Source organism: Sebastes umbrosus, chromosome 5 (assembly GCF_015220745.1).
Source record: "Sebastes umbrosus isolate fSebUmb1 chromosome 5, fSebUmb1.pri, whole genome shotgun sequence".
NCBI lineage: Eukaryota > Metazoa > Chordata > Actinopteri > Perciformes > Sebastidae > Sebastes > Sebastes umbrosus.
Genome location: NC_051273.1, coordinates 9,174,459 through 9,196,275, shown reverse-complemented (window position 1 = coordinate 9,196,275; position 21,817 = coordinate 9,174,459). Strand labels below are relative to the sequence as shown.

Genomic DNA, 21,817 nt, shown 5'->3' with positions numbered 1-21,817 from the left:
TTTGATATGATCTCTACTGTACCTACTTATAATGTTGAAACTTCTGTAAAATGTTTTGACTTTGTAAAAATGTAGTAAAATGTCGCTAATCATGGTTTAAAAATAATAATTCTCTTAATAAAGGGAGCAGAATTTCTAACTGTTATACTACTACTAATAATAAAATGGACTCGTAATGTAATAAATTCAGTTATTATATTCTTCTAATTATTTCTATTTGTTATATCTGTCTCCCGTTAACCTTATATATAGTCAGCTATACTATACACAAAGTAATAATCACTGATCAGTGATATTATGTGATGTTATTAAGCTACATGATAAACCCATTTAGAGGAACATCTAGTATTTTTTAACAGGAATACAGACAAAGGCTCAGATTTCCTGCAGCTAAAGAAGCAGAACAGATTTGTATACATGAACATGCCGATGTCTTTTAAGCTAAAAGAAAGAGAAATGACTTTCCTCTGAAGTATATTGTCCTTGAAGCAACACCTCAAGGACGACTTGACACACAGTTGCAGGTTTTTGTAAGACTAGAGTACTGTACGTATTTAAGCACTGCTACAGAGCTGCAGTTGCACTTCCTTATCTGTGACCAGGGACTTTTTGTTTTATGTTATCAGAGGTTTTTCATCCTCTTTCACGTTGATGCATTGCTTACATCTCTCATGCTGCATGCTGGGAGCTTTTCAGTCTTTGTCCCTCAGTCTGTTTGTATGTACTGAATGGCTGCTACTGATCTGTATCGCCCCATTATTTAAAACAAAGCAACTTAAAGTGCACATTTCTAACAGTAAAGCTGGTGTACTTTCTGGTGAACTTTGTGTAGATTTGACTGTCAAATATTTAAAAGTGATCACAATACATGAATTAATACCTTTCTTGTTTAATGCCATGTGTTGCTCTTCTGTCTATACAGGTGAGCGCCAGTGGCAGCGTCCTGCGGAGTGAAATAGTGGGCACCATCAAGCTCAAAGTCTGCCTGTCGGGGATGCCTGAACTCAGACTGGGCCTCAATGACAAAGTGCTGTTTGAAATCACAGGCAGTAAGTAACAACGAGTCATGTTCAGTGTCATACAGTCTTGTTAGTACACGTCTTATATGCTTAAAAGCATTTATGAGGAAGCAATGGAGGCACATAGACTGTGAAGTTGACTTGGATCACATTCAACAAATATGAGAGAGCAGAAGTTGAAAAAGTGATCTTGGATAATTTAAGTAGAGTTGTATCTTAGGGCGCTTTCATAAGCCAAAGTCTGTTTTAATCGAACTCTGGTGCGGTTCAAACCCTGGTGCGGTTCATTTGGGCGGTTGTGAACGCAGTAATCAAACTCTGTTGTGGACCAAAACAACCGATCCGAGACCGCTTGCGAGAGGTGGTCTCGGACCGTTTCCAAGCGAACCAAAATGCAGGCTGCCTGTGCGGGCGGATTTGTTGAGATGGACACAAGTAAATGACAGCTGTAACATGAATGTGAGAGGACTGACCTTTCGTTTTCTTGACATCTGGGCAGTGACGTTTATGAAGTCATTTGAGATAAAACTAGAGGAGAAGGGATTTGTGTGCACCGTAGATCAGCGCCGATTGAAAACACTTAGACCCTGCTCCTTCGTACATGCCCCTCAGCAAATGAATGGTTTGTAATCAATGACTCAGGTCATGCAAAACAATTTAGTTTGACAATGTGATTCTGATGCTTCTTGAAAAATGCAATATGTTATAGTTTAAGTGTAGTGGTATGCGTCTACGACATCAGGCAGGGGTCATAAGTTTATCTCATTATCTGTCTTCCTTTCCATAAATTGCACCAATACCAATTTACAGACTGTTACGCATGAGTGACATGTCAGAGGAATATTTACGAGATTTCTGCTAGAATAATGCATAAATGCCCCCAAAAATATTTGCGAATATGCTTTAAATCTTGAACTCACCCTCACACATCCACCTTCACCTCCTCTTTAAACCCCTCACTCCTGCAAATCTCACACTCGGCTTAGCTTTCATCCTTCCTCATCTTCTTCTCCCTCTCCTCCTACTTTCTTCTTTTTTTTTTCAATAACGTCTCCCACTGCTACATCTCCCCTTGTCTATTCCCGCACCCTCTCCCCCTTCTCATCTCCCTCTTTTCCATCCTCTCTTTTGCCTACATTTCTTCCCCCCTACCACTCCTCACTGATGGGGATGGGGGAAAGGCCCCATCACTGTCTAGCCTCTCCGTTAATCCTCACCCCAGGCTACAGCCCTGCAGATGAAAGGTGAGGGTGTGTGGATATCCTGTATATGCAGCCCACAATCCCCCCGCTGTGTTTCCCAGTCTGGGAAATAACATATCCTAAGAAAAAAAAATTCCGAAATAATGATCAAACAAACACACTGACAGATACAGCAAAACACACACACACACACTCGCGCTGAATGTTTATACAAATATTAAAATGTTTCGCCCTCTCATCTTCTGCAGTTACACTTTTTTACATATCATTTCGCAGTCGTTTGGCGTTTATTATGTTTGCCTGATCTGCACATTTTATCACAGCTGGATGCAGCCAAAATGTGAGGAAGTGTATAAGTAATTTAACACTGCCCTCTGCTGGCAGAAGGCCAGAATTATCACTACAGGGAACCGAGAGAAAATTAAAACTGGTGCATGAAATTACATAGCCCACAAAAAGGCATTTTTTTAGACACAAATTGTGGCCTTTTATCTAAAATATCATTTGTAACACTTGAGTGTCTACACCTGCTCACATGTCCCTAAGATTAATCACAGTTACGTATCAGAGGTGATGTCTGTTTGTTTGATGTGTGGATGTAAGTGTTTGGTTTTGGGACTATTTGTTTATTCTTTGATTACAAGTACAGCATGAGCTGAGATTCCGGTTATTAACAATTATTTTCATTATCAATTTATCTGCTGATTATCTCCCAATTAATTGTTTTAGTAAAAAATGCCCAGTGTGACATCTTCAAATTACTAGTTTTGTCTAACCAACAATCCAAAATGCAGATATTTTCGGTTATACTATCATTTCATGTCTTCACATTTGAGAAGGTGGAACCAAGAAATATTTAGCATTTTTGCCGGGAAGCTGACTTAAATGATTAATTGACTACCAAAAGGAGTTGTAGATTCATTCCCTACGTATCCCGTGCCCTCGACCTTTAAATGCTGAGAAGTCTGTGTTAAAGTGTCTCTCTGGCCCCTGCGTGTCAGTGATATCAAAGCACTGTGAGATACTTTGGACAGTAACATTTTCCAAATGCCATAATAAAATGGTTTCCTGTGTTCCCCATGTCTCTTTTTTTACTTTGCAACAGCAGACAGAAAACAGATTAGCTTCCTCCTGTCTGCTGCTGTATATTAAAGCAGCCTTAAAGGTGAACCACAGGGGACAACGCTGCATCTTCAATCCCCACCTGGCATCTACACAAACACACAGACACACACCTGCCTCTTGTTCCGGCGGCCCCTGGGGTCCAAGCTGTGACAGGGACTGTCCCGTACGACCTTTCTTTTCTGTCTTCTATGGAACGCTGCATGCCAGTGTATGTGTGTGTGTGATTTACTGACATAAAAACAAACCAAAATAGAGAGGCAGAAACCGTTGTAAAGGGCTTCCCTGCTTTGCTTGTCCAGGAGTGTTGTGCTCTCTCTAGACCTGACCCCAGCTAGTCCCCTCTCAGGCATGAGGAAATGTCACACACACACACACACACACACACACACACACTAAAGCAAAATCAATAGAGAAACGAGCGAGTATCAAGCAAATATGCATAAACCTATGCACGTACACGCACTCAAGAGAGAGAACAATGAACAAGGAAGCTGCATACACAAATACACACAAGTACACACACACACACACACACACACACACACACCTTCTCTCCGACAGCGCTGGTCCAGGGTTGCATTCAGAGCAGGTGAGGCAGGCTTTGAGCTGACTGTTGAATGGGGGATTTGCTTGAAGGCCCACAGGCCCACAGTCATTACAGCAGTTTTCCACCACTCAGCACCCTCCATTAACCACAGAGGAGGAGAACATCGGCCTTTCTCCAGCAGACTACAGATGCTGCCATTAAGGAGGTCGCGCTTTTTAAATGCCTATTGCAACAGCGCTGCACTCTTGCTCCACCCTTGAGAGGAATTGCCCAGAAAAAGCTTAATTTTGTTCACAGAGAAAAATGATCTAGCCGACACAATCTGCTGATTTTGGTCTACAGCAGCCTCTGTGGTATATAGTTTTAGAAATGTAGGTCGCTGCTTAATTGGTCACTAACTCTTGTAACTATACTCTAGGGCTATCTCAATTAGGCGTTTAACAGAAAATGATTCGACAGCTAATTTAAAAGGTATTATTTATATATATATATAGACTGATGCAAAAGTAATACCTCTCAATCATCACTTATGATCCACTAGAAATGTGTGGCAGTGTCTGTTTCTGCAGAGACTTTGTCCTCTGCCTGGATTTTCTCTTTTCCTCTTATTTTGCTCTTCTGGGCGTCAGCAAACAGCCTTTCAGCCCCACATGGGGGTGTAACCCACAGCCAGTAACAGTATGCAGGGTGTGCAGCCTGACTGTATTTATTTCAAAATCAACTTGGCACCTTCCCGCAGAGTTATGCGAAGTTGTGCACAGTTTTAGTCGTGTTTATTTGTGCTTTAGAACGTAACCGCCGTGAAACAATCATAAAATCATGTTATTTTTTCTCTGATTCGCTGCTTTGTTCTCACTAACGCCGCTCCCTCTCTTCACTCACTCTATAGTTCGCTCGACCATCGCTGCTCTCTCTCTAATGGCCAACTTTAAATGCTGTGTGTATACAAACAGCTACCGACAACGGTTACATATTATACCTTTTAATAATCAATTCATAATTTGTTGTTTATCCAGCAAAAATGCCAGATATTCAAATATGATTTATTTATTTTCACAGTATTTCTTCATCAATAAACTAAGGATTAATATTTCCCCCTGTGGCTCTCTGTGTCTGACAGGTTTTAAACACCTCAACTGACAAATGGTTGTGTACTTAAGCAGTCATATTACCAATGATATAGTGAGGAAAAAACAGTGGGACATCTCCCGTTGGGATAAAGATTTCCCTGTAGGCGTATTTCACAAAATGAGACCATAATAAACAATCTGCATTAGTCTAGTAGGCGGATTCATTTCACAAACAGTAAATCAGAATCTTTTGACAACAAAGCAAATGGTGTTTTTTTTTGCAGAGTAATGAAAAAACACTTAAATAAAGACGGATATGTGTTTATCAGAAGTGTTTTATTTACGTTGTTGTGTGTGTGTGTGCAGGTGTGGGTGTATTTGTGAGGCAGTTGAATGAGCTTCAGTGGGGAGAAGATGATGGTGTGCTTGTGTTTGTATGTTTGTGTGTAGCAGCTAAATAACTGTTCAGTGGGGGACAACAAGAGGGCAGATGGATTTTTAAGCACACTGTGCGTCAGTGTGTGTGTGTGTGTGTGTGTGTGTGTGCGTGTGTGTGTGTGTGAGTGAGAGACTGAGTGAATGTTTGTCAGTCATCATTACCTTGACCTTGATTTCCCCAAGGCTGGCTGGAAGGCTCTCAATCTTTTTTTGTGTATTTCTGTGTGTGTATTTGTTTGTTTGTGTGTGTCAGGAGAGAAGAGTAAGACAGTGGAGCTGGAGGATGTGAAGTTTCATCAGTGTGTCCGTCTGTCACGCTTCGAGAACGACCGCACCATCTCTTTCATCCCCCCCGACGGCGAGAGCGAGCTCATGTCCTACCGCCTCAACACTACAGTGAGTAGGACACACAAACAAACTTCTCTCTTTAACACACACTCACACCAGCTGCACACCAGCGACACCAAGAGCACACTTGTTATTTGTCTCACAGTACGGCGTGTACACAGATTCCATCACAACCTAGACAGTTCCTTCTTTTCCTCATCTTACTCGCACAAATCATGTTCAATTTTTACGTTCTGATAATTTGGTAGATTTGGCCGATATTGGCTTATCACAGATAGTGATGTCTATGTTGGCAAATATGCAACTATAATTCTAAATAACCCTTAAATTAACCCTTATTTTTCTTCTTTAATGTTTAAAATAGTTTTGTTGTATTGTGTGTTTTTGTGTGCTGTATTGTTATTATTCATAATGATTTAACTTCCAGTGAGGTTTACTGTTTAAAATGTATCATAATCTTATATTTACTACTATTGTCACAACTTTTTTGTAACCAAATTTTAAATACTATTACATTTATGTGTTTGTGTAAAAAAACAACTATCTGCACGTACTGTATATCAGCAACAGCAATGGCTGTCAGTGTGTCAGTGTGCTGTCTTGACTATAACTTGCCCCAAACTGCATGTGATTATCATAAAGTGGGCATGTCTGTAAAGGGGAGACTCGTGGGTACCCATAGAACCCATTTTCATTCACATCACATTTTTTCCTTCGCCAAAAATGTTATTTAAAGTTTGGAGTGTTATTTAGCCTCCTTTGCGACAAGCTACTATGACATAGTTGATACCACTGGATTCCTTAGGATTCCTAGTTTCATATAATGCCGTATCTTCAGGCTAGCTTTAAAGCTGAGCCCACTACAACCAAAAGATCACAAGTTGCGTTAATGCCTTAAAGAAGATTAAATGCGTTAATGCGTTAAAACAAATTTGCCTTAACGCATTATTATTGTGTTAACTTTGACAGCCCTAATCAATATGATTCAAAATCCACCTGTAAGTTTTTGAAGTTGTGAACCCTTAACAAACAGGATGAAAGCCAGCGGGATGAAGGTGTAAAGCGTGGAGGAGAATTGAGCAGCAACAGTCAAACAGGGATTTTTTCCAGAGCTCAGATTTTTTCTTTGCGATCAGATACATGTTAGAAAAATCTCACAACTCACTCCGACAGGTAGCAGGCAGACGGTCAGAACAGTTTCACAGGTGTAGCAGATTCGGTGCGGTGCCACTCGACCTGATCGCCTCTCTCTGACACACCACACTGCTTTCCCAACTTGGATATGTACCTGCGGTCTATACCAACAGTGAAGGGCACATGAACTCTCCTACAATAAATTAACTAGATTTATCTACAACTTAATCTTGATATGTACAGATACAAAATACAAATGGATATTACCTAATACAGATGAAATAAAATGCATAATAAACTGAAGAAATGTCTAACAAAAGCCAAACAAAGCCCTCTACCCACTCCCCCCTCTCTTCCCTGGCTACTTGGTTCAGCCTAACGAGGTAACTGATGTCAGCTGGAGTCCTGTCACCTGCTTTTTCAGGTGTGAGCTCCATGAAAACACGCCTCCCGCCCCCAGACTAGTGGAGATTCCAAAATAAAAGAACAACATAACAACATGAACTTCCAGCCGCGGAACGGAGGAAGGGAAATAACTCTGAATTCAGCTATTAGTGCATTTTACAACTTTTAGGACCTAAAGATTTAAATAAGGGCTATTCAGGTGTTCGTTTTGGGAAGTTGATTTACCTAAAAAAAATGATACGCCAAGTTACAGACGTCTCTTTCCCTATGTAAGTCTATGGGAAAAAGTAATTTTGGGCCCAATGTTATCACGTTACGGACACTGAAGTTGTAGTACCGCCGTTTGGCCACTACGGAAATTTGCTTCAACGCCTGGCGCTCTTCCTGGGGTCTTGATCTATGCCCATGGCCTCTTGCCTGTTTTTTACGGTCAGATCTGTGCGTTGTACACAAACCAAGTAGCCGACAGTTTGCATAGATGCATGCAAAAATAATAATATATAATGCCCAAAAGAAAGGTCTACATTTTTTGGTCGAAAGGAGAAACACACCTACTTTTAACCATTATGAAAGACTTAGATATCAAGAGGTTTTTGAATATGCGCAAATATTGCAACCCCGACCTTTTCAAGAAGGTGGTTGAAGGAATTAAAGAGGGAGGCTGTCTTCGCCACCGGTTACGTTGATATTACAGAGTATGCGCGGCTGCATGTAAACGGGAATATTAGTGGAATATTCATTTTCAATAGCCATATAAACAGGTTAGTAGGAATATTGTCCTTTTTGGAATATTTTGTGCATGTAAACATAGTCACTGTAAAACTGTGTCCACAGGGTGTCAACACAACATCAGATATACTGATATAGTCTCAAAAGAGAATAGAGTGGACAGCCAAACTATGAAAGAAAGCTTCTAGTAAACCTGCTTGTAGTAAAATATTAACTTTCCACAACTATTCAAATCAAATTCAATCAAAATCTCACACTAAGAAATAAACAATATGACTGCAAATATATGTTAACGCCGAGTTACAATGACAACTAATATGTTTCAAGATAAATAGCGGTTTGGTTTGTCTGCTGCGCGACGTGTTGCCACTCATCCTGACATGCTGTTCAATGAACCAGAGGATGCTTGAGGGCGGGGGGGTGTGGGGGGTGCTGCCCTGCCTGAAATCTATGTGAAGTGCGAGCCGTCTGAACAGTTATTGTCTCCCTTGTACAAACACAATCTCTCTCTCTCTCCTGTCCACTGTGTCACTGGTGATGTGTGTTTTAGTGATGCACTTCAGCTCTGTGCTCGCCTCTCTGACCTTGTCCACTCTCTCTCTCTCTCTCTCTCTCTCTCTGACAGGTGAAGCCTCTCATATGGATCGAGAGCGTGATTGAGAAGTACTCTCACAGCCGCGTGGAGATCAAGGTGAAGGTAAGGATGAGTGACACACATACAGAGCACGACAACCGTTATCCACTCATCTAGTCCCTTCACTGGAACTTGTTTAGTATTTATGACACATACTTCCCAGGTGGATTACCGCTTACCATCTGTTTGAGGCAGTGACGGCCACACAGACTCAAAATAACAAGCCGCAGTGTGCATAATCACAAAGACCTCCTGGATTTGAATTTGAATGCGCATGCTCTTTTTTGTTGTTGTTGTTGTAAAGGTCTCAGATGACATTTGAACTCCGTCCTCTTTCACCTTCCACAGGCTCGGAGTCAGTTCAAGAGCCGGTCCACCGCCAACAATGTGTCCATTCTGGTGCCAGTGCCCAGCGATGCTGACTCACCCAAGTTCAAGACCAGCACCGGCAGCGCCAAGTGGGTGCCCGAGAAGAGCGTGGTGCAGTGGACCATCAAGTCTTTCCCTGTTAGTGTGGCAACAAAACATCACAGTTTATAACTTAAGATACATCAAGTACATGTTAACGCTGCAGAACGGTACTATCTTGTTTATGTTTTTAGTTTAGTTTATTTTACTTGCACAATTATTTGGATATAAAATAGAAGAAAATGTAATTTCAGTGCAGGAGATGAAAGAAGCCTGGAAGGTTTAAATCATCCTCCCCTATTCAAACAAATAGAAATGACATTATTACTCATCAAAAGCAAAACAAAACAACAAATGAACAAAGAACACATAACACAAAAAATATCTATAAACACAAAACTCACAAGCAAGGATAAACAGTAGTAAAAGAAGAGAAAAAACGGACAAACAAACCTAGAGTAAGTAAATATATACAACCAACAGAAGCATCTAGCCACGGTGTTCAAGATGAAATGAGAAATTTCTTTATCTCTGTCCTAAAAGCTGGCAAGAAAGATGACGATTTCAGTTGCATATTCAATGAATTCCTGAACTGAGGACCTCTAAATTTGATAAAAAATTGATGTCTTGATGTACGTTCCACCACTATGAAGTTGTAAAGGCAGAGCAGCATCAGTGTGATACAAAGTAAGTAGTACATTTACTCAAGCACTCTACAATTTTGAGGTACTTGTACTTTACATTTCCATTTTCTGCTACTTTTATATTTCTGCCCCACTACAATTCAGAGGCAGCTATTGTACTCTACATTTATTTACTTTGCAGATACATATGAATTATACAAAATATAATCAACAAATTAATTATGATGAGGTAAGACGTTATTGATCCCCGAGGGGGGATTCACAAGCTACTTGGCAGCATATAAAGTAATTAAAATGAGCTCCACCTAAACCAGCTGCAACACTAAAGTGATAAACACGTTAATGCATCAATAATTATAAACCAATGATAAACATTATTCTAGACTGGGCCATTCGCTCTTGTCATAAAGAGTACTTTTACTTTTGGTCCTTTTAAAGTGAAGATGAAATTTAAAAAAAAAAGCCTTTTTAACCCTTTTAGATCACCGGTCATATTGTGCACCTATTTAACAATATCTGCAGAAGAAATTACCAAAAAATCGATTTCTTTCTATTTTTATAAATTCATTCAAAATTCATTAATCTTTTCTTCCTGTAAAACTAAATATGATGTGTGATTACGTAAGCTAGTACCAACCGGTTTCAACCAATAACATCATGACATCCATCTGTCAATCATTCTGCAACTTTAGCAACAAGCGAGGTGTGTGTAGAGCCAACAGTCCTCTGTACTGTAGCTCCGTATCGCGCTACAATCTAAGCCCGCCCACTTTTTAGCGGTCCAATCAAATGCAAAGGAGTTGATTTAAATCCCTTTTGTAAATATTCAGTTTCACTGCGAAATACTTCACCGTACAGAAACTAGAGACGCTCTAACTTCTGTTTCACTGGGACTTAAAGTATATTTTGATGCTAATATTTTTGTACTTTTGTAAAAGTTTGAATGCATGACTTTTACTTGTAACAGTACATCTATACTGTGGCATGGCTGCATGTACTGAAGTAAAAGATCTGAGTACTTCTTCCACCACTGATGATGCCTCATATCTACATACGCTTTAATCAGTCCCAAAAGAAGTTGTATTTTGACTCTGACAAGTATTAGACAGCAGCCATTTATCACATTATCATCAGCCTCTCCACAGACACACGATCACATCTTATCTCTCCATTTCCTGCTGTTCATTTCACCATTTTGGGTGCCAGTCCATGCTGTCACCAGAACTATTAAAGAAAAGAACATTTTAACAGATTTTAAAAACTCGCAGAGCGTTAATTCAGTAGAGGTTCCTCTTATCTGTGAAGTTCTGATATCCGCTCAGTAATTCATTACACCGTCAGCCTGTCAAGATGGGTTAAGAACTGCCATTACTGGTGACGTATTGTCATCCAGCCCTTGTTTCACTCTGCAGCTCATTTCTCTCTGTCACTATCAACCTTACGGACGCTATAAAACTGCATATTCTCTCAGGAAACCATACTCAACGTGTAATGTTTGATGGAGGTTTGAGGACACAAAGATGAATCAGAGGCTTGTTGTGATAAAAGACTGATGAACACACTCATCCACAGTCCAGCATCCTTCAGCTCTGTCCAGTTATTTACAACCCCGATCCACAAACATGACTCTCCTATAACAGGGAAGGTAGCTGGACAAAGGTGACGTCACATACAATAACTTGTTGTTTGTTGGCTTTTGTTGACAGGCTACTATCAATCAAAATAGAGAAGATCACAACAACACAGTCCCTTAAACTCTGTTGTTTTCAATACCATAACTTTGATTGTTGCTTATTTAGTCATAAATCTTAAGTGTTATAAAGAAATCGTGGTTTGAAACCAAAGTTTCAGTGGCTTTTAAGTCAATCTGGTAACTGATTTGCAGCAAGTAAAACCAAAGTACAAACTGACAGACCACATGCTCAGATGATGTGTTACACAATTGCTGGTATGAAGAATGATTAACCCTCTTCTTGTGTTTAAAGCCTAGATATATCTGGCAGATGTTAAATCTCCTAAACTGCTGTAAATCTGATTCACATGAAATGACATGGGAGTTGTCTCACGCTGTCATAAATTTAAAGTTTGTTTTGTTTTCTGACAAAACAGTCTTTTTTCTCTATTTTACCAGATGCAGTAACAGCTTTGTGTTTTTTTTTCTCTTTTCTGTTTTTTGCATGTGTAGGGTGGTAAGGAGTACATGATGCGGGCACACTTTGGGCTTCCCAGTGTGGACAGTGATGAGCTGGACGCAAAGAGACCAATCACAGTTGACTTTGAGATCCCTTATTTCACCGTGTCTGGGATTCAGGTTGGAACCTTTTATTAACAACCATTACACTCTTTTCTTTAGACAAATACATGTATAGTGTATATGATCCCCACCTGAGTATAAAAAGCTTAAAGGTAGGGTCGGTAATGCTGAGAAACTTGCAAGAGCCGACTAGATTTTTAAAAATGATCCAACCGAAAAACCCAGCCCAGTGTTGCCAACTAGCTCCAAAAGTCACTAAATCTAGTGAGAAAGTTGCCAAGTCGGCAACACTGACAGTCCGTCACAGGAACTCTGGCAACCAGCAGGACAGGGACCCAAAAGCACGACACCCAAGCAACAGTCATTACTTGACAAACAACACAGTAGATCACAGGAAACTGTCTGGGAAAGACAGGTGACGGTACCAAAAAAAGGGGAGCACACAGACTAAATACACAAGGGGGGGAAGGATGATTGGGGGACGGATGAAACTCATCAGGGCGGGCCAGGTAATCACACAGGCGGGAAATACACAAGGGGCAGGAAGTGAAGTATCTGAAATGAGAGACAATTATACCAAAATAAAACAGGAAATAAAAACTGAAATCCCCCAGAATTATCATTATGAATGTAAACAACGAACATGGCTATTGTTCGTACTCACAGCTTGTGGAAGACTCTGGTGATGTGCAATGAGTGCGAACAGGCAGACAGTCCGTCCAATCATTACATTTGAGCCAAATTAAATGATTTGACGTGTTTATTACAGTCCTGCGACGGCCACAGATTCCAGATTCTATTTTTTTTTTTGTCAGAGCAGTTTGATTTATTGATTGCTGTCAGGATGTAATGAGAATTTCAACCAATATAACAAAAAAATATTTGAACAACACTACCAATGCTACTTTTTAAGGTGCTCCCTGAAAACCATGTATCCCTGAAACAAAAGCTTTCAGAGAATTTTCACTCATTTCAGATTTCTGAAAAAGATCTTAAACAACTCCTCTTGACGGAGTACAGTAGTATGCAAATGAGGTGGATACAGTGTATGAAAGCAGTGCAAATATTTGTTATTGTAATCCCTGTTTTTAGTTATTTTTCATGCTTGGTCTTTTTTATCTGTAATATTTCTTGTTTGGAAATTGTATTTCTTTCACTTTATTTTAGATATTTTAAAAATACTTATGTCTGTTTGTAAATTGGTGCAAATACAGCTGTCTTTGATTTTAATGTTAGGTAGGTTCCTTTACAAGGGTTTTTTCATCTCACCTGTGCATTTTCTTATTTTATTGTATATTTCTTCTCTTTTGTTTTATGTTATTATTTGCACACATAAATAACTAAACTAACTAAATAACTAAAATATTTCATGCTAAGAAAAGCAGCACATTTTTTAGTTCTGTAAAAGGCATTTTCAGACAATCTAATTGTTTTTTTAAATTTTAAATTTTGAAAAATCACCAGATTTGGAGATACATTGTTGGCTCTAAACAGAAATGATCTGCTATAAGTGGGCTGTCATGAACCCACTGAAGCACACAGAGTTTGGGTAGATGTTGGTAGTGAAATAACTATATTTAACCTGTCTGTGTTCCCTAGGTGCGTTACCTAAAGATCATAGAGAAGAGCGGTTACCACGCATTACCATGGGTGCGCTACATCACACAAAGTGGAGGTGAGAACAAACACACACAGTACAGATTCTGTTTCCTCAACTCTCACGTTTGGATCTTTTACACGATGTCTTCTGTGCAACAAACCTTGCGGCAAACTGATATTCTCCGAAACTGTAGGGGGAAGTGTATCGAAAATGTTAGATGTGCAGGCGTGAACCATGGATGTATAAAGAGAACTGGATACAGCATTCGAGCCGGACTCCCGTTTTATTCCTATGAAAGTTGCTCAGTGGCGCATGAAGCCAAAAAAAGCTTGACCTCTGAGTATAAAATAACTTGTATCTTTCGGGCGATCTTCCGCATCCATTGGGCCCATAGATCAGGCACGGTAGCGTTTCCTTTAACCCCGCCTCTCAGCCCTCGCTCCAGCCTAAGTCTGGGTCTCATTCACATGAAAGGAGGAAGGGAAATAACTCTCAGTCTAATTCAAGTGTTCGTACTGGAAAGTTGATTTACCTCAAAAAAATATCTGCTGTTTTACAGACGGCTCTTTCTCAATGTAAGTCTAAGGGAAGAAGTCTTTTTGGGCCCAATGGCATCACGTGAAGTTGTAACACTGAAGTTGTAATTCCACCATTTGGCCACTAAGTAAAATTTGCTTCAAAGCTTTGCGCTCTTCCTGGGGGCTTGGCGAAAACCTGTAGCATGTGACCAACGCAAAGTAGCGTGTCTGATGTTATGACGTCACTTTGGCCGTGCGGACACACAAACACAAACCTTGCGAATGCGTCAAGCATAAATCAAGCTTTAGGCCTGTTGTGACTGTTGCATCTGTACTTTTAAATCCCCCGATAATCTGCTTTTATTTATTTATCTAAAGAATAACTAAATTATCAACAATCAAAGTAAAATCCTTAAGTATTATTTATTAAGAGTTTAACACTCAAAAACTCAACCAGTCTGTCTCATCAGGACTGTGTGACTGTGGTTTGATCAGATTTGCTTGACAGTCTCCTCCAGTGAAGAGAAATTTAAAAACCAAAGCACTTTTTCAGAGATGTTGAAAATACAGTCACATAATATTAAGTATGATTTATTAAAATGAATGTTGATGATGAATATCCAGTGCCCACACTGTGTAGGACTTATGAACTCCACTTTTGCTGTTTTACTTTCTTCTGTTTTATGAATTTTGAGTTGATGTTCAGGATGGTTTTAAAATCCCCAAAAACCATTAGCAAATCGGAGCTTACCCCGAGGTTAAACATGATGTTTTCCTTGCGAGAGCAGTATCAGGATCAGTCTCTCTGCATCACTATTCAGTGTGTGCCCCAGGACTGAACCCAGCTGTATAACGTACATCATATCCATTACCTGGCGCTATCGCCATGAGCCATGACCTCAGGGGGCTTAAAGTGACACCACACAGGATGCCAAGGATAGAAACTTTACAATCCTGCTACATGTGGCTTGTGGCGTTAAATTCTTGGTTTTGAACAGCTGTAAAGCTGAGAGAATGCAGGCAAGTTTGTTTAGCAAAGCTGGCACCTGGGATCTTTAGGTACAGTTGCCGCCCTGGGAATGAACCCTTCAGCATCTTTCAAACTCAAAATGTGACACCAAGAGAGACAAGCACCAAGAGATGCTTCAGTAATTGTGTGCTTTGAACTTTTGTCACCCCACTAACTTTTCGATTTTACCTTGAAAACATGAAGAAGCTACCTTAAACACATGCTTGATTTTGGACAGATCACACATAGTTGCATATTTCCAAATTAACGCTCCAATATATTGATTAGACTGCAGCAATATCCTCCTTACTATCTCACTAGTTTAAATGGAGGGGGGCAAATGGAAATGATATGGAGATGGAATCCCAATACCTCCGCTGGACCACTGCCAGAAATCGTTAAGTTTCATACCTGCTATGCGCCCGAGAAATGAACCTGACTCTGTAACATCCATCATAACCACATTACCTGGATGTGTCGGGTACGAGTCGGGGGCTGCCGGAGGTTGAATGATGCCACAAAGTGCCGGGAAGCTCCCAGGGTGGCACTCAGCGGATGCCGAGGTTTCTATTGCCCTGCTGTAACATCAGCAAGGAAGCAAAGGAGAGGGATAGAAAAGAGGAGGAGGAGGAGGAGGAGGAGAAAGAGGAGGAGGAGGAGGAGATGAGTAAGAGTAAGAGAAAGAAGAGTGATGAAGTTTGATAGGGACTGGAGAGAACGCTATCACCTTTCTCTTATTGTTACCATCAGCAACATGGGGAGGGAGGGGGGGAGAAGACGGTGCTGATCACATTTCACTCAGCACTACACACAGACACACTCACACTGATTAAACAATACCCTGATACTGTAGACGGACTGCGCTGACTTATTAATGAGTGATGAACAGGCATTTAGTGGCCGTACTGTACCGCAGTAAGTGACAACTCCACAGATATCAGACAGTCAGTGATCAGAGTGTGATCAGTGCAGCATCTCACTGCAGCTGCTTCTTTGAAATTGGCTGTCAAATGACCCCTGAATGGTGATTTTTGTTTCACAAATATCCGGAAATTATACTGCAGAGTTTGAAGTAATGCATTTTCAGACAGTAATGTTCAGTACAGTGCATGGCCAGAAATATGTGTGGACACCCAAACATTACACACATATGTGTTTCTTGAACATTTTATTCTGAAATCATGCAGTTATAATATGCTGCACACTTCTGGGAAGGATTTCCGCAAAGTTTTGATCTCATTAAACCACAAGAGCGTTGCTGAGGTTGGCCACTGATGTGAGTGATAAGGCCTGGTTCAGGGGTCAACAACATTTTTAATACGAAATGCCATTTTTTTTATTTTCTTGTTAATCAGTGTGCCATATTTACATTAAGTTTAATTATGACACCACATCAAAATTTAAATCTCCAATGGACATTCATTTTATTCCATCTATACTGTATAGGCAACGTGCATAGCAACATTTTTAATAAGCATTTTTCTCCCATAATCAGGACATTGTAAATATATATGAGAGCACTGTGCTAGAAGACTGCCATCCATAAAAACACTACCAGCCTACCAACCTACCAGCTTCCACCAATCAGCAATACAGTTAAATTCTGCGAATAAGACAACGAGTCCTAGCCAATCAGAGGCAGAGAAGGGCGGGTCTTGGAATGCAGCTGGGGAAAAAAATATCAAACTACAATAAATAACAGGCTGCGCAACTTCCAATGGCTGCCCAAAAAGCTGTCGTGCACACTTATTGCTAGTGTGCCATTGGTTAAGCTACCGCATGCAAATGGTGGCACACATGCCTCAGGTTGCCTACCCCTGCTCTAGAGGTTATTTCAGCTTTTAAGCTGTAATCTCTGCTGTCTACAAACTTCTACACCATCACTTCTCTCTGTTCTGCTGTTATTACAGACATGTCTGAGCTAACCGCGGCCCCTCGACTCCTCCATGGACTCGCCTCTTTTGTTGTGACGTTTAACCCGCAATGGTCTAGGGCTAATGGGAATGTTGTTTGCTAATAACTAAAATATTAGATAATTCTTTAAAAGATTACCGTTCAGGAATATGGAGTGAATGACACAATACACTGTTGAGCAAGGCCATGTTCTAAGGCTGGAGTTTTAGTTATCTGTGTTATTACCATAGACTGTATACAAGAAGTGGACGTAGTCACCATGACGTCACCCATTGGTTTGTGGACTGCCGTTTTGAAGCCTTGATTTCGGCATTTTGGCCGTCGCCATCTTGGTTATTTGCAACCATGAGAGGGTAGAGCTAAGTACAACCGAATGCTGAATAAGACTTTTTTAGGCGACCAAAAAGGTTACAAGTTCTAAAACGAAAAACACGGATAACTCCCAGACCGGTGAACGCCGTGGTAGCGACCTGTCAATCACAAGGTAGCCACGCCCTAAAGCATACCCTGCTTTATGGTCTATTTGACTCTAAATGGGACCATAATTTACTAAATGAAAATCATTCTGTATTGAAGAAGACATGAAACTAGCGATTGAGACCATAAACTCATGTTTACAATGTTTACTGAGGTAATAAATCAAGTGAGAAGTAGGCTCATTTTCTCATAGACTTCTATACAGTTAAATCTTATTTTTGCAACCAGAGGAGTCGCCCCCTGTTGGCTGTTAGAAAGAATGCAAGTTTAAGGCACTTCAACATTGGCTTCACTTTTCAGACCCGGAGGTTGACTCTCCAAAGTCTGAAACCGCAGAGAATTAAATATCTATGTAAGGAAATAATGTGTTAAATATTGGAGATGTGATTTAGTAGAATGCCACTACAGCGAGTTGGTGCAAATCTTGTTTAGGTCTTTAATGGGCCTCATATTGGCAGTGATTTGATGTGCAAGAGTGATGAAGGGAAGAAAGCTGTGTTAATGCTCTGATGTTACATTTCTTGGCAGATTACCAGCTCCGGACAAACTAAAGGGCACAGATGCTGCTAGACGAATGGATATTTTCTCTCTCTGTCTGTCTTCCTCTCTCCTCTCCTCTCCTCTCCTCTCTCTGTTTCTCTGGCTCCCCGTCTGCGATGGACAGCAGAGGTCAAGCGCAGGAGGACACGTGGAACTGTTCCCCTACTCTGAACGGAAACAAGACATCATCCCTTCCTTTAAGACACTCTCAACTAAGATGCCGGGAAAGGCCGTGGCATCACCTCTGACCTGTGATTTTTTTAAAGGGCTCCTCAGGACTCAAGCCAAACATTTTAATATGTGAATAATGAACTGATAACTTTGTGACACCGTCTGGTTCTGACACGCTCTCAATTCCTCATTTTTAAATGATATTCCTTGAGGTTAATTGAGAGCACAATTTGGAGGAAAAAGACATTTTTAAGAAATATTATGAAATTTGGAGTATTATCATTTTTGGGTACTTGGCTTCTCCACTGAGATGTGTAGCTTTTTACTGTGTAACATGCAAACCAAACAATAGCGTAGAGCCAATATACAGTAACTGTGATTGGTCATTTTCATTTTATATTTCTCAAAGGGTCATTATATTGCAGATGGGTGATTTTTCTAAATCAAAAGTGTGCCATGTACTCAAATTTCATTATTTTCTGTAGAGAAAGCTGTTGCTCCATGCAGGATTTTAACCACTGCACCACATCTGTCAGCATCTTTAACTGTAGGGGTGTTTATTCCTCATATGTTTTCTTCTTAATAACCCTTTTATGATCCATATATAGTACATTTTAACTCCTTTGTTAATGTTCATCGCCTTTCAGAGGCGTATGTTTTTCCGGAACCTTTATATTATATATTCATTGCCTTAAAAAATTGCCTATGTATCATCACCTTTAGCACTGTGAACATAATCCCCAGTGCACCGAAACTAACACCAGCGACCAGATCAATGATTAATAAGGCACAATATTGTCAGAGGCGTCGGCAGTGCAACATAATACCGTCGACGCGCTCTCGTGGGGCCTGTAACCTTGTCCTTGTGCTCGAAATCAGCTTGCAGCTTTGAGAGTAAAGGAATGAGCACGGTGCAGAATTTTCTGTCATTTCTATCTGTTGTTTATATTGTACTAGTTAGTCCCCTGTGGGAAGTGTTTGAAGGGCAGAACAGGGGGTTGAGAAGGAGAGGTGGGAGCAGGACAAAAGGTAAAATTACCTGCAGGGATTCTGAGAATATTGACAATATGTTGAGGTAATTGTTTTTCCATGACTCGTTTGTTTTTTATATGTCGACCTCTGCCAGCCCGTATACTTCTTCAGAGCAGTTTGTGGTGTGGTTCACTCCCTCTGTTGTGCATGCATTGCACCACATCAGTTCAGCTGCACTGCCAGCAGCAAAGACGAGAGTCCTGTGTCCATTTATTGCATCTCTGCTGGTGAAGTACAAAACCTTTTGTTACAATCATTCCAGCATCTTGTGTGGGCATTTTTCTGACACCAGTGAGGGTTGTTAAAAGTGTGTGTTATTGTGTGTTTTCATTAATTTATCAACTACTATTTGTCGATAGGAAGCAAAGGGATATATTTGGAAATAAACATTTTTTTGTATCTTGTTTTGGAATACAATAAGACATGTTTTTTTAAGACTGTTTCATCAAATGTTGATAGATGAATAATATGATGAATTGCAGCTCAGAAATGAAGCACATCAGCAATTTGACTTATTAGTGGACAGATCTGCTTTGAGCTCTCTATATATATATTTAACCCCAAATATCACATACAAGGAGTTTGATTAAAAACAATAAATGTCCGATTTGACATAACACATTATTCAAGTTCTTTGACAGTTGAGGAGCTGTAAAGCAATTTTGATGTTGCTATTTGTAAACATGTCATACAAAGTTGGCCGCTCCTCGGCACAACAAGGGAGAGAGAGCAGCGATGGTCGAGCGAGCCATAGAGTGAATGAAGAGAGGGAGCGGGGTTAGTGACAACAAAGCAGTGAATCATAAATAAAATGTTATTTTCTGATTGTTTCACGACAGTTACGTTCTAAAGCACAAATAAACACACCCACACCTCTGCACAACCCTTTTGGGAAGGTGCAGAGTTGCCGGATTTTGAAAGAATGTCGCCGAAGGGCAGATTTCATCCTGGGGACACATAAAAACACACAACCCGTTCTCATCCGTCAAATACGGCTGCTTTGTATCTGACAGAGGGGAGCTTGTACCTCTCTATCAGACGCCAAGGGGCGTGACAAAGTGGCGGTAATTTGACGACCTGAACGGGCTGCATACTGTTATTGGTTGGGGGTTACAACTTTGCAGATGCCCAGAAATGCCTTGAACACAGCAAAATAAGAAGAAAAAAGAAAATACAGGCAGTGGTTCAGGGTCTCTGCAGATACAGACACCACCACACACTTCTAGTCGGTCATACAGTAATTATGTATTAGTATTATTCATTTTGTATGAGTCTATAAATAGTTTTTTAGAAAATTCTTGCTTATTATCTTATATTAATATTATATTAACAACACATGGTCCCAATCAAGCCCGAGTGTGAGCAGAATGAATGTGTTCAAAATGTTTTCGAATCCACAATTACTAGAGATAAAGTACTATTACATACTATAGGTAAGTCAAACAGGGTAATACTGGTGCAGATCAGATCACTTTAAATAACGTACATTGATGTATAGTGGTCAAAGTGAAAGTTTATGAATTTTGAGTTTAAGACTAAACCTATAGCGGAGCTGTAAAATGCCTAAATCTGTCACAAATATTGTGATACAGCTAGAAATACATTTGGATTCATTCATTTGTACTTGCAGTAAGTTAAAGCAGGACACATTTCATCTGCTTTAAATTGTTTGTGTTCAAATATTCTCACTGTCTTGGCCTGACAGCAAAGCTGTGAATCCTCTCCTCCCACTCATTCCTCTCTGCTCTTCCCTCTTCGCTCTGCTCACCTCTTATTGCTGTCACGCATGGATACACAACCTGCCATTGCTACTTTATACTGTGGGTCAAAAGACAGATCCATGTAAGTAAGGATTACAGGATTTCTGCAGCGTGAACCTCGCTGTTTTCTCTCTGTGTGTGTTAGATAGAGAGAGAGGGAGAGAGGGAGAGTGGTGCTAGTCTATACCAGCCCCTACAGGCCGCTGCCTTGTGCATTGTGCCTTCAGTTTGCTGTCCGTCATCACTCCAACAATGTTTAACTGTGTGACCCCTTTTGTCTCAAGGCAATAGGCTGTGCGTATGTGCAGACAGATAAAGAGGCGTGACTGACTCTCACACACACACACACACACACACACAAATGAGACACGATGCAGGACCTTTTCTGAAGCTCTTCTGTATAAGGCGATGTGAGGAATGACTCTCAAAGGCTTTTTACAAACACGAATGACCTTCATTTGCCACCACTGTGCAAAGTTTTTCTTAATAGTGGACTTTTTGCTTTGAAAGTGAATGTTTCCGGAAACAAATGAGACTCAATAATAACAATGCAGCAATGTCAGCATACGGTAAATTCACATAATTTAGTGAAAGATGATGACGCATATTGACAACCCGGTTCAAACTTTTGCAAGTGCATTGAAATTCTATGACTGGCCGAGTGGATGTAATGGATTTAATTTCACAGATTTTTTTTCCCCCAACAGTTATTTCTCCTTCTCTGCTTTGTGAGGAATGATAATGAGCTGTTATCTGAGCTGATAATAGGCTACATCGAATATATCAGAAGTCTACAATTGTCCCCCCAAACTGCAGCCTCATGCGAAAATTAAACACAT

At 40.3% G+C, this 21,817-nt stretch overlaps 1 protein-coding gene across 1 annotated transcript in view; it reads left to right on the top strand.

The window, feature by feature from the left end:
- ap1m3 (adaptor related protein complex 1 subunit mu 3) overlaps window positions 1-19,622 on the top strand; it is a 35,971-nt gene extending 16,349 nt beyond the window's left edge. Inside the window, exons 6-12 of the mRNA XM_037770871.1 lie at window positions 923-1,049; window positions 5,655-5,797; window positions 8,643-8,714; window positions 9,000-9,158; window positions 11,889-12,014; window positions 13,557-13,632; window positions 18,004-19,622. Coding sequence (XP_037626799.1) covers window positions 923-1,049; window positions 5,655-5,797; window positions 8,643-8,714; window positions 9,000-9,158; window positions 11,889-12,014; window positions 13,557-13,632; window positions 18,004-18,026 — 726 coding nt within the window. The 3' untranslated portion in view covers window positions 18,027-19,622. The remainder of the gene's footprint in view (window positions 1-922; window positions 1,050-5,654; window positions 5,798-8,642; window positions 8,715-8,999; window positions 9,159-11,888; window positions 12,015-13,556; window positions 13,633-18,003) is intronic.
- Window positions 19,623-21,817: the final 2,195 nt, after the last annotated feature.